This window comes from Chelonoidis abingdonii, chromosome 9, assembly GCF_003597395.2.
Source record: "Chelonoidis abingdonii isolate Lonesome George chromosome 9, CheloAbing_2.0, whole genome shotgun sequence".
Lineage (NCBI taxonomy): Eukaryota > Metazoa > Chordata > Testudines > Testudinidae > Chelonoidis > Chelonoidis abingdonii.
Genome location: NC_133777.1, coordinates 21,725,523 through 21,739,763, shown reverse-complemented (window position 1 = coordinate 21,739,763; position 14,241 = coordinate 21,725,523). Strand labels below are relative to the sequence as shown.

General features: G+C 39.8%; 1 protein-coding gene across 8 annotated transcripts in view; it reads right to left on the bottom strand.

The window, feature by feature from the left end:
* MRTFB (myocardin related transcription factor B) overlaps positions 1-14,241 on the bottom strand; it is a 200,763-nt gene that overhangs the window by 49,483 nt on the left and 137,039 nt on the right. For all 8 annotated transcript variants that reach the window (XM_032779668.2, XM_032779669.2, XM_032779665.2 and 5 more), the window contains 3 exons: positions 7,835-7,900; positions 4,785-4,840; positions 2,491-2,566 (listed from right to left, as the gene is read on the bottom strand). In XM_032779668.2, the coding sequence (XP_032635559.1) occupies positions 2,491-2,566; positions 4,785-4,840; positions 7,835-7,900 (198 nt within the window). The remainder of the gene's footprint in view (positions 1-2,490; positions 2,567-4,784; positions 4,841-7,834; positions 7,901-14,241) is intronic.

Below are 14,241 nucleotides of genomic sequence, written 5' to 3'. Positions count from 1 at the left end.
TTGCAGTCATTTGTATTTGTAACATTTTTAACATAACAAAACAAAAACACATGAAAAAAGACCAACTCAGAAAAACTTTCTGGTTTTGAAGTCATTTGTCCTTTTTTTCTCCAGTTACGATAAATTTCTCATATTGCCTTACTGGCAATGAAATTTAAAATTTAAATTCAAAAACTTTATACCCAGCCAAAAAAATCAAGGTCAGACAGGCTCACCCAACCAACACAGTATTTAATAATAATTATTAGTTTTATTATTAAATTACGGTAGTGCCTGGGGATCCCAAATCAAGACCCCATTGTCTTAGGCACTCTGATCAAGGACCCTGCCCTGTCATCAGTTTAGGATGCAATTTGTAGCTACAGAATCTACACAACATAAACAAGGTATGTAATATTTACTGTACACTACAACAGACGGACAGGATACCAAAATGCTGTTTATTAGTATAAGAAGCTATATAAATGGCATTGACCTATTAGAGAGGCACTATCAGATTTAAATGTTTTATTACAAGAAGTCCTTTTCTATGTTACTGAAATAATTAAAACAACTTACACAACTTCACAATTTATGATATAGTATTGCGGGGGTAGGCAACCTATGGCACGTGTGCCGAAGGTGGCACACGAGCTGATTTTCAGTGGCACTCATACTGCCCGGGTCCTGGCCACTGACGCGGGGACTCTGCGTTTTAATTTAATTTTAAATGAAGCTTCTTAAACATTTTTAAAACTGTATTTACTTTACATACAAAATAGTTGAGTTATATATTATAGACTCGTAGAAAAAGACCTTCTAAAAATGTTAAAAGTGTATTACTGGCACACAAAACCTTAAATTAGAGTGAAGAAATGTAGTCTTGGCATACGACTTCTGAAAGGTTCCTGACCCCTGTAGTATTGGTTACTTTTGACATTTCTTTCACTAGGGAGAAGACTACACAATTTTGCATTTGATGATAGCCAGTTTCTTATCAATTTCACTTTCAATTCTCCGGGTTATGTCTGAGTTGAAAACTCCAGAGGGTAATGTTTATTTGCTTAAAACATTCCAGTGAAATATCTTGTTTATTTGAAAAGATTTTCATTATTAAAAAAAATCCTCACTGATTCTATGAGCATATTTTTACAAATCTAAAATGAGTCAAATTTGACTCTCTTCAATTACTTTTGCCCCAATTCAGCAAGGAATTTAAACACCTATTTAACTTTAAGCACTTGAGTAGTCCCACTGAAGTCAGTTTAAATTACGTAATTGCTTACATGCTTTGCCGAATCAAGGCCTTTGTCACCAAAGTAAGACTATCAATTTATTCTGCTAGACTAATTAAGTAGGCTGAAGTGGAAAGAAAAAACCCATCGGGGACATTTTAAAGAACGCAGGCACTTCTTATTCTACAGTAATAATATCAGCATATATTGTAATCATGTGTGTGAAACCAAAAGTATGACACACAGAACTAATATGATTCATAAATCTAAAAGCAGATCACATTAGTAAAAATTTATACATTACAGCAGCACTCTTATAGTTAAGGGTGAGTTGGTATTTCTATTATAAAACCCAATTTTCAGAATGTAACGTCTTGGCTGTTTCCCAATATACTGGGCACAAACTTGATAAGATTTTATCCCTAATGACAGTTTTCCCAGAATGAATATGAATGAAATCCATTAAACTGTTGTTTTTCAACTTCAAAACAAATTTTTTGGAGCTTCTCTTGCCAAACTCAACTATAAAAGGCTTAATTTTAAGATGTAATTTTGAAGGTTGTTAGATGTTTGTTGCGTGCTAATTTTAATGACAAAATGCAGATGGCCTGTCAATATGAAGAATCCTGATCTGAGTGTAGTATCCAAGTTCATGTTCTGAAAACTAAAAACAGCAGACTATCTCACCAAATGGAATACTGTTAATTCATCTTGGTTTTACTACTGCTGTTTGTACATACAATGGGATTTCAATATTAAAACATGCTAATACAGTCCCATTCAAAAATTGATTTTATTATTTCTGAGTATTAAATTTACCTGAACAGCAAAGCAACAAAATGTGGAGAGATGAGCTCATTAATGATTAATCTACTGCTGAAAACCTCCCTTAAAATTGTAAGATTGTTTCAGGGCTTCCTTGAAAGACTGCAACAATGTATACTGTATGTACAACTCTTAGGAGATAGATAATACAGCAATTAACTTTATATTTAAATACAATTTTTATTTAAGGGAAACTGTGGTTATAGCAGCATCCTCCTCACAGCTGAGAAGACAGCAGTGGTCAGGAGTGTCTTCTCTGCTGTGGATTAAGGATAAAGATTCCTCCCCACTGGTTTAAATATCCATGGAGTGCCAATTACCTGAACTCCAGATTGGCATGCAAAACAGTCCTGCATCTTAATAACTACCTCATAACAAAGCTTGATTCAGTTAGATAACCCCAAACTAAAATAAACTGTTAGCCTGAAAAACAGGATATATGGGTTCCTACCTTCCAGGATATGCATTCTGACCAATTCTGATCGATCTGGTCTGCTGCGAATCTTGTGCTTTAGAAAATTTTCAGTCTTTAAAAAAAAAAAAAAAAAAAAAAAAAAGTGCATCATACTAATGCTAATAACTATAGAACAAAGCAATTTGTTCATTCACACAAACTTTTATGAGAACTGGATTTATGAATATATTGCTGCTGGGATTTTATAATTGGAGACATACCTATCTCCTAGAACTGGAAGGGACCTTGAAAGGTCATTGAGTCTAGCCCTCTGCCCTCACTAGCAGGATCAAATACTGATTTTTGCCCCAGATCCCTAAGTGGCCCTCTCAAGGACTGAACTCACAATCCTGGGTTTAGTAGGCCAATACTCAAACCACTGAGCTATCCCTCCCCCCACTGTAGCTGAGTATCATCGTTTTCTGTTGTGGGAGAGATTTATTTTTTTGTAGTGAAAATTCTTCCCTATGAACAAAGCCATTAAAGCTTTAGAATTTTTGGCAAGACTTTGCATTAAAGCTTAGGTTGTGGCTTTATATTTGTGATTATTAAAGTATTTATATTGCACAGTAAGTATAGTTGGCAATTTACAGTGCATAGGATAAAACTTAGTCCCCCTTCCCCTGAATAGTTTATAAATAACAAGGATCCCATAAAATGACCCACCTTAAACAGACTCTCTGCCTAATACCCCCACTCGCTCCTCTTAACTACGACCCAGACACACAGAACAAGAAAGAGAGATTGAAATCTAAATCTAATTGGCGTAATTGAACTGGGATTTGGGAAATGCAGCACACTGGTACAGACATAAAATGACTACAGTAAGCAAGACAGAAATTGCCTTTGAACTGCTTTTAAAACTCAATTTTTTTCTTTACTTGAAAGTTAGTGACATCCCTACTTCAAAGGAGCAGCCAGCACTAATGAGCAAATTGCTCCTGGCCCTTGTGTTGGTACATAGAGAGCCTTCTCTACACACATTAGTACATACCGTGTAATGACCAGAGACAGTTTAAGTGTCTGAGTCACAATCCCTGTGTTAGCATCCCAGGAGCAATCCAGAGATACGCTGTTCTATAATGCAGGTCCATGCCATATTAGCACAATTCAGACCTTCACTATTAAAATCTGTTGTGCAAAGTAACATCCTTATTAATTTTCTTAAAAGAAACCCATCTCTTTGGAAAAAGTTTGAAGATCTAGACGACTAGACTTCACAGTTTAAAGTTTGCCAGTTTTATGAAGTTATGCACGACAACTGACTCTTACTGGATTGCACAGAGTAATTCAGGCATAACTAACCTGACAGCTGTCCTAACTGTTTCTCTCTTATAAAGGATATGTATTAGGAGATGTCAATTTGTCCGTTATCCTCAATATAAAAGTACCTGGAGGTGGACTGAAATAGTACTGTACATGGCAGTAGCTGTATCAATGGCCCCATCAATGTCTACATAATTTAAGGTTATTCTGAATGTGATCCAGATCAGTGGTGACTTCTTAAATCTGAAGACAGGCAGACTGAAAATAGATCTAAGGGCAATATTCTGCATTCCACATCCGTGAAAGAATGTAAGTGGAGTGGAACTGCTATGATTCTGTGTCATATGTAGCAACTCGTGCACCACTGAGCTCTGTTCTTTGGTGTATCTCCATGGCAACCAGTGGTAGAAGGGGGAATTAGCAAAAATTGGTGAGGGGAAAGGCTAGTAAATTTTACAATACTTTTACAATGATCCAAAGCTGGATCAAACTACAGAGAAAGAAGGCATGCACTACAACTGTTATTGTGATGGTGGCATTTTTTCCCCTCTTGTCTGCATTAAGGCTTGTCCACAACGCAGTTTTAGCCACCAGAGTACCTACACTGATACAGCTGCACTGGTGCCTAAAAACATCAGACAAGGCCTCAGTTTCCTTGCACAAAACCTGCCATCTTTCTCTGCTGTCATTTTAACAGTGCTCTTCTTGAACTGGGGGGCAGACCTGGGGTAGAGTACCATCACATTTAAACCCCCAACCTGTCTGGTACCGGTGGAGAATTCAGAACACTCCCACTCAACACAAGAGATTTGCTACAAATGTTGCATTTCAATTTTAGAGATTCTTCCAGAATATTACCATAGACTATTTACAATGATAATAAAATGTCCCATGCAATCTGAGAACTGCCTACCTCACATTACTGATCTATTTTTGTTTTTCATAAGTAATAAACTAGCTTTCTTTTTTCAGATATTAATAGTATGTTGATAGTTTTTAAAAAAAGTATAAACTAGATCCCTTACCCTGGCTCGTTCCAAGCTCTTTCTCTGCTCATGGAACGCAGCTGGGCTTTTCAAAGCTGTGAGAAGAAAGAAAGAGTTAAACTGACAGGAAATGGTTTTCAAATGAAATGCTCTAATCAGTGTATTAGTTAAGGATAGGCATCTTGCACTCAACACTACATCAGATGTGGGACTCCACTTTACTAGCCCAATATCTGACACTTTCTATTTATTATTTGCTTGTATTTACTGCAGGTTAAATTCATCCCTGTGCAGAACGCTTAAGTGGGACTGAAGTAGTACATATTCTTTGTGCTGGCCCTCTGCATAGGGAGGCATTCCACTCTGAGATTATCTCATTGTTAAAATATGTACAGGTTAAGTCTTTCTCACATAGAGAATTACTGTAACTCACTGATATAACAAAGGTACAGATTCTAAATTGGGATTTGTAGCTAAGCAAAGCAGTGGATCATGAAGGCAAAACAGACTCCACTTCTCATGCATATGCAGAGAACATTAGAACATTTTTAAGGTATACTGTGATGCCCTAATAAATTCTAATATTTTTTGTCACCCATGTCATATGATGGTGTCCCCTAGCTATTTACCAATAAAGTGCTCTATGGTAGAATTTTATCAGTCACCATTCAAAATATTGAAGCTGTCTATCTGTCCCACTACATTACCCTTCACTTATGATTTATTTTCTCTAATAATAAATATAGGAAAGATCAATGCACAAAACATTCAGGCAGGTAAAGAAATGGTCTTTTACTAAGAACTATCTGCACTAATATGTTTTTAAACATTGTAAAAACACAAAATATTCAAAGAACAGTTAAAATAGACTAGCACCATAATGTTGTGTTTCATTCTGAAGCAATTTTCAAGAAAATATAAACAATTAAGGGAAAAAATCCAGGATACATTTGTATTTTTTAAAGTGATATCTCCTCAGTTTCCTGATGAAATCTGTTGATTCCCAGACAGAAAAAGAAAGGTGCCTCCTTGGAGCCCACTCCACAGTGTAAGAAGTCTGCAACATTGTAGCTGAAAGCCCAGCTGTACTTGAGAGAGAAGGTATTCCGTGACTTTTTGTGACCTCCATAACTTCTGCAGTGGCCGCTGCGGTTGTCCTGGGAGCTGACTGAGCCCCTGCGGTTGTCCTGGGCCAGTCGCATCGGCTGCTGCTGGGGCAGTCTCAACCCCCCCGCTCCACAGCAGCAGGAGTTTGTGTGTCTGGGGTTCAGGGCTGGGGACCGGGGTGTGGGGCGGTGCTTACTTGCGGGTAGAGGGGGGCTCCCCAGAAGGGTGACAGAAACTCCCATCCCTCAGCTCCTGGCTCCATGTGTGGCCTCTGTGCACAGGCACTGCTGTTGCAGCTTCCATAGGCTGTGGTTCCCAGCCAATGGGAGCTTTAGAACCGAGGCTTGGGGCACAGTGGAGACAGCATGTGGAGCTAGGAGCTGGAGATAGCCGCATCCCAGGAGCCAGGTAGGAAACCTGCCCCAGCCCCGCCACCCCCACAGCACCTGTGGCATTCCCCCAGCCATGCCCTCCCAGCACCTGCCCCCCCCAGTGCCATCCCACCCCCAAAGTTTTAGTCAGGGGTATATAGTAAAAGTCATGGACAGGTCACAGGACGTGAAATTTTGTTTACTGCCCATGACCTGTCCATGATTTTTACTAAAAATACCCTTTACTAAAACGTAGCCTTACTGATAGGCCACTACTGTACTGAAAAGGCTAAGAGGATACTATAGTGAAGCAGTCTCAGGCGTGTTGGGTAACTGGAAACCTCCAAGAAGAGATTAGTTTCAAGAAGCCATGCAAGGAATTGGGACTTCAACCAGTGAAGACTTGACTATTATTTATAATAATTGTAACTAATGTATTTTTGTAATTTTAAATTGGTATATTTGTTTATTGAATAAAGAATAATTTTTCTAATGGGGTCCATAATCTATGGAGTCCAGTGTTCTCTTACTAGACATTGTCAGCTTTCATTGATTCTAAAAATGGACTAAGGTAAAGATGCTTGAGTGGGGAGAGGGCAGTGTTCAGTGCAACTAGGGATGGTGGTATCAAAGGTGGCTTTAATCTGTCTTTGCACTTCCCTGATCCTAGCGCTGCCTTCCACCCAGCTGATCTCCCAGCATAAGCTGCTCTACCTTGTTCCAGTTGCTTATGTTCCCTAAAGAATGTTACGGCAGTCAGGGATAGCCAGGGCATAAAAATACCACAACCTGAGCCCTCTCCTTTTTCTTGGGGGATGGAGCGGTGTTGGTGTTGGAAACAGCAGCTCTATGCCACTCAAACCCTTTATGCATGGGATCTTCTGCTATTGATTAAACTGACTTTAGGGTACCTTTGTGCTGGTACTAACCCTAAATAAGCAAAGTCAAGGGGAAAAATGGACATTAGGATCAAATATAGTTAGTTTTTTTAAAAGTACTGAAATAATTTACAAAAAAGCTTTATATTTTTAAAAATACAATGCAGTAATTTCAGATAATAGTACTGTAAATACAACTAACATAACTAAATTAATTGAGTTTTCAAACTGTACCTGATTAATAAACAGCATCTAAATTATCTACATTTTCAAACTGTAACTAAATTAATAAACAGTAACTTTGTTTTAGACTATATCATAGAATTAGAGATAGAAATGACTTCCTAAGTCATTCAGTAAACCTTATCTGTCCACTTGCTTTCATTGGTGTAATTCAATCATTTGCAGAGAAGTTACTCACAGTTTAAAATGTTGTAAAGAATAATTAGGCCCAGTATTTTCTATCATTGGTCTGCTCTTATTTCAAATGTCTCCAACTCTAGGGGGACGCTACCACAGTGGCTATTCTGTCTACAGATTAATTTAGTTTACTGACTTTATCTTGTTTTTTAAATACCTCTTATTTAAATTACCTATAATTTTCCTGTAGGTATTAAATGAATATCATCAAATAACAAAGTTATCCTGACTGCTTTCCTTATAAATTTTCATCTTAATTATTTTATATGTCTTGAAATATGATACAAGTTACTGTAAATAAAATTAGTCTTACGTGGCATGATGCCCTGGTCCACCAGCTGTTCTCTTGTCCGTCTTTGCTGCAGCCTAAGCTGAAGTACTGGTAAAAGAAAATAGTGATCATTAATTCACATGCTATGATACTATCTCCTACTTAAAGCTGCAGAAAAGAATAATATAAATTCTAATTAAGAAGTCAAATATTTCAACTTTAGAAATATTTTGACTATGTTCATTCAGTAACAGACACAGGATATTGTATAATAGGCCTATAGGCTACTTTTTAAAATCCTTGGTAATATTACAATATTACAACTAAATAAGGACTGCAGAGCAAATCTATTAGAGCATCAGACTTAGTTGCAATATCCAGCGCATAATGTTTAGTAAAGATACATATTGAACTTCATGCGACTGCTCTACAAATTTCAATTATTGGGACCTGTCTTGATACACTATGGATACTACCACTCCTCTAGCAGAGTGTGTACTGATCATAGAAAGAAGATAATGTGAGGCATTCTTATAAATTTCTATTATAGATAGTTTGATCCATCTAGAAAATGTTTGGGCTGTAATGGGATTTCCTTTACAGTTACCCGCATATGAAACAATCTGTGTGACAATCTGAAATCCTTGATCTTATCTAAACAGAACAACAACACTTTTAGTGTCCAAACAATGCAACTTCACCCCACTCTTATTCGAGTGTGTTTTGGGGGGAGGGAAACCAACAATGATAGAAAAATAGATTGGAAAACATAAAAGTCCAAATTATTTCTGGAATCAATGCTTTGGGTGAGGACAGAGAACTACTTTGTCTTTATGAAAAACTGTAAATGGAGGGTCAGCCATCAAAGCACAAGTTTATTAACCCTCCTAGCTGACGTTACTACTATGATAAATGCAGTCTTGATTGAAAGATAAAATACAGAACATGTAGATATTGGTTTGAATGAAGAAAACAAGTTGTGAAAGCACCAAGTTTAAATTCCAAGCAGAAACAGGCTCTCTTATAGGGGGAATAAAGATTTAATAAACTTTTAGAAACTTAAATGATATTACAGATTTACCATCTATTGGTATACTGCAGTTTTGGATAAATGTACCCTAAATGACATAACAGCTATACCTTTGATCTTTAGAAAGATTTCTCTAATTCGTTCAAAGATCTATTGCCCATCCTGTCAAACGTAACAAAAGTGGATCTGGATGGTACACTTGCCCTTGCTGCTGTGACAGAAGGTCCAGTAACAGTGTAAGTACTTTGAAGTTTCCCTATGAAAGAAGGAGTAAGTCTGTGTACCACTGCTGTCTCCTGCACTTGAACAAAACAAAAAGTATTTGGTGTTGAACTTTGTGGCAAATATTTGGAGTACTCCAGAGAGCAAAAATGTCCCTGATTACAATGTCTTTCGAGGACCTTTCATGCATCTGGGAGGACACTCTGCTTAGTTGGTCCGCTAACTGGATCCTGAGGGATGGTTCACACAGTGCTACCATATAAACCTTGTGATGAATACACCACTCCCAAAGCTTTACTGCCTCTTTGCAAAGCTGCGAAGAGTGGGCTCCTCCCTGTTTGTTTATATAATACATTGCTGTCATGCTGTCTCTGGCCACCTGAACCACAAACTCTTTCAATTCAAGGAGGAAAGATCTGAGTGCCAGCTGGATTGCTCCTGATCCATCCACCACAAGAGAGTTTTCTGGATTTTGTTTGGAATAGTAATTATTAGGTTCATGTGTCTTTAGGTTTGATTTCTTCTAAACTACCGTTCCCAGTGTAGAAGAAATCTCATCTTTAGTCTCGCATTGAGTGTAACATATGTGGTTGATGCCATGAGACCTAGAAGGGAGAGGAAGAACTTCACTTTCTGAGATGGATTCTTGTCCTCTGGAAGGTAAGCCTTCACTGTTCTGGAGTCTAGAACTGCTCCTATGAAAGAGATACTCTGTGAAGGTATCAGTAGAGATGTCTTTTCATTGATCCAAAACTGCAAACTCTGAAACACAGAGCATGTGAAATGAGTGTCCACTCTCAGTTCATGTTTGGATCTGCTTTTAGGAGCCAATAGTTTAAATACAGAAGCACAAAAATCCCATCTTTTCTGAAAAGCTGCCACTACAGATAAGCATTTTGTAAAGGTTCTGGGTGCAGCAGAAAGGCCAAAAGGAGGACCTGTACTGGAAATGGTCTTGTTCTCTGGTGAAATGCAAGGTATCTCCTGTGAGATGGTCTTTATTGAAATATGAAAGCAAGCATCTTTTAGGTTGAGAGCAGCAAACCAATCCAGATAGGAAAGGAAAGCAATAATAGAACCCATAGTTAACATTCTGTAACGAAACCTTTGAACGATCAACCCCCATCTTTGTTTGGAATTAGGAAATTGTGGGAATAGAAACCCAAATTTCTGAAATCTATTAGAACCTCTTCTATTGCTCTCTCTCTTAGCAGAGAGCTGATTTCCACTCGTAACACTCACTTGTAGAGGAGTCTCCGAATAGAGAGAAAATGAGAGATTGGCTTGGAGGGATGGTCTTGAACTGGATGATGTAACAGTTCTTTATAGTGTCCCAAACTCATTTGCCTGTAAAAGTGGCATAAATGGTCTCCAAATAAAAGGGGAATGGAATTCAAAGCTGGCTTGCTGCTCTCTATTCCCATGTCAAAACTGAGGTCTGTCAGTAACGAAGAAGTGGAGAATGAATTCTTCTGTCTCAGTTTAGACTTAAAGGGACATCTTCTATACTGCTGTTGAGAAGAAGATTAGGCTGTTGTTGCTGTAGCATTGTCTGACTTTGTTGAAATAGGAAGATGAAGACTAAGGTAAGTAATACTGTCTTTGATAGCTGGTGTAGGAATTCTTCTCTTAAGAGGCTGCAAGGGACCCAGAGATCTGTGAATGGCTTGCCAATTACAGAACCAGTTTCTCCTCCCTTGGTTTTCACACCTCTACTGCTAGAACAGGGCCCCATCCTCCCTGATTGAACTAACCTTGTTATCTCTAGCTTGCTTGCTAGCATATATATACCTGCCCCTGGAAATTTCCACTACCTGCGTCTGACGAAGTGGGTATTCACCCACGAAAGCTCACGCTCCAAAACGTCTGTTAGTCTATAAGGTGCCACAGGATTCTCTGCTGCTTTTAGAGATCTTGCTGTGGGCCGACTCTCTCATTTTACTCTAACAACTCATCAGTTTTTGAACTAAACCATTCATCTCCCACATTTCTTCAAGAGAAGAGAAGAGTTGCGTAGCCATGCACGTCTTTGGATAGTTATTGCTGCAGCTACTGATCTTGACTATGGATCTGAAACATTGAAAGATGCTCTCAATGAATGTTTAGCAACATTACGATCCTCTTTAATAAGGTCATTAGTCAGTCTGCAGTGTTCCTCAGGAATATTTTTTTGTAACTCTCTGCTCCTGGAGAAATTTTTGTGTGTGTCTATATCGTTACAGACATAGTTGCTGACAGATATTTTGAAATAAATTACCAAAATAATCAAAACTGGAGTGATTATATAGTGTTACTTATTTTAAAATATTGTGTGCAGAATTTTTTGTTTTGGCACTGAATCCCTTGGAGCCACTGAAATTTCCTTGTCCCCATGCAAAACTGAAGTCATTGCTGTTGAAGGAGATTGAAATAGAAATGCTGGAGTTGACCAGTATGACCAAGGCATCCAGGGAGGTCCTTGCCACTCATGATGATTTGTCCCGTTCTGTACCATCTCAGTCATGAGAAAATGCATATTTGTGATAGTCTATCTCCCAAAAATGGCTTTGAGGTTGAGGCTCTAGGTAAACTCTTGTATCCATCTCCTCTTCTGAATGTGAATCCAAGCCCAGATCTGACAAGGAACCAATTTCTGATACCACAGAGGTAGGAATCTGTAGAAGCAACAAGGGTGAAATAGTCTTTCTAGCAGGTGTTCTGAGAGCTGGCAGCAGCATCACAGAAGATCCATGTGATGAAGAATCCGCCTTGTGTTTTTTTATTTTTTTGTGAGAAGACAACTGTTATGTCAGATCCTTATCCAAACCTCTCTTTTCTATTGGTGAAACTCAAAATGGATTTGGTAAGTATAGTTCCACAAGTAAGTGCCAATGCAATATAGTGATTTATTGATTTCTCAGGTACTGACTGCAAAGTGCAATCTCAGTCTCCCGTCTGTCTTGGATCTGCACGTTCGCGATCTGAAGGATCTGATGAGTTCCCAAAATAGAAGACAACACCAGGCCCAGAAAGATGCTTGATCTTGGCTTTCTTTTTTCTTGGAATCGAAGGTCCCATTTCCTTAGAGACTTCAGGCATAGAATACCTATTGTCCAAGCCAGTTTCAGCTAGTGTCAGTACCCTTTTTGAAAGTGAGTCTGAGATTTTTGTTGCTGACTGGTTAATCTTCGATCTTCAGCTCAGAGCTGAAGCAGAAGACTAAGATGAAGAGGGCTTCTTGGAACCAAGAAGGTCCTAGAGCAATCCAGGCTTCTTATTTCCATTCTCAGATCCAGCGATTTTAGCCAACAAGGCATCCTATAAAAGAAGGCTTGGAGTATGTTCTGCCTCTTCTTTCTAGCTCACAGTGTAAATGACGTGCATATAGTACACCAAGAAAGAGAGTGCCCCTTTCCTAAGCATTTTAGGAAACATGTATGGGTGTCAGATGCTGGAAAAAATGCAGGACAGTGCTTCAAATCCACCATTCTAATTACTAGTAACACCAAACTAACACTAAGATAACTATCGATTTACAGAAAAAAACAAGGCACTTATCTAACTTGCTAAGATTTTTAATCTGTCTTGTTATAGATATCCAAAGATATATTAGAATTGGAAAAGGTTCAGAAAAGGGCAACAAAAATGATTAGGATATGGAACAGCTTCCATATGAGGAGAGATTAATAAGACTGGCACTTTCCAGCTTGGAAAAGAGACAAGTGGGGACATGACTGAGGTATATAAAATCATGACTGGTGTACACAAAGTAAATAAGGAAATTTCATTTACTCCTTCTCATAACACAAGGACTAAGGGGGTCACCAAAGGAAATTAATAGGCAGCAGATTTAAAACAAACAAAAGAAAGTATTTCCTCACACAACACACAGTCAATCTGTGGAACTCTTTGCCAGAGGATGTTGTGAAGGTCAAGACTATACAAGGGCTTGAAAAAGAACTAGATAAATTCATGGAGGATAGGTCCATCAATGGCTATTAGCCAGGATGGGAAGGGATGGTGTCTCTAGCCTCTGTTTGCCAGAAGCGGGGAATGGGCAACAGGGAATGGATTGCTTGATGATTTCTTGTTCCATTCACTCCCTCTGGGGCACCTGGCATTGGCCACTGTTGGAAGACAGGATACTGGGCTAGATGGATCTTTGATCTGACCCAGTATGTCCATTCTTATGTTCTTATGTTGTGGTTGGAAGCAACTGAGGGGGCAAGCTCTGTCGCACCTACCTTTTATAGTCCTGCCCTCAGAACATGCTTGAACTGGACACCATGTGGAACTGGAAGTAATCAATCAGGCAGCAAAGGAGACCAATAACACCCCAAACCCAGCAAATACTTACTGCAAGGGTTCTCAAACTTTTTCCTTCTGAGCCCACACTCCAACATACTATAAAAACTCCAGGGCCCAGCGAGGGGGGAGTGGGCAGGAGGAAGAGCTCAGGGCTTTAGGTCTGCAGGGACTGAGGCTTCAGTCACCGGGGGTGGGGGGAAAGAGCACTCAGGACTTCAGCCACAGGTGGATTGGGGCTGCCACTGCAGGGTGGTAGGAGTTGGGGCTGCAGCCGCAGGGTGGAGGTGGTCTGGGCTCAGGGCTTCTTACCCTTGGAGTGCTGGGGTTCCAGGTGGGGGTGCCGGGCTTCTGGCCCGCGGGAGCACCAGGGTTCAAGGCTTTAGACCCAGGGATAGTGCTGGGGTTTGGGGCTTCAGAGCCACAGCTCTGTTCCTGGCTTCAGCCCCGCAGGGGTCACTGGAGCTTGGGGCATTAGCTACAGGGGAAGCGCCGGGGCACTGTGCAGTTTTGCTCCTGTTTCATCCTCAGTGCCCCCCTCATAGCTAAATCCCTGGCACTGAAATCATGAGCAGAACAGTGGAGAGCCCTGAATCCCACACAAGGCTGATATTGGGACAGAGCCACAGGGGTTGCTGGTTTTGTCGGCATGGTCAGTGCTGACTTGGCTTTCTCAACTGGTGCTGACTGCGATGTCGGTGCCAGAGGGCAGAGGCATGGTGCCTGAGGAGACACTTGGTACCAGATCCCTTACGGGTGGATTTGGTGCCATGGAGGAGGCATGTCGCTGTGTGTGCCTTGACTCTATCTCCTTCGCTTCAGACTTGGTGGTGCCAAAGGTGTCTGGAGCATCACAGGTACTCACCTGAGCATGTGTTGGGATCGGAGGTAGTGACCTGGCAGGAGAAGCCGT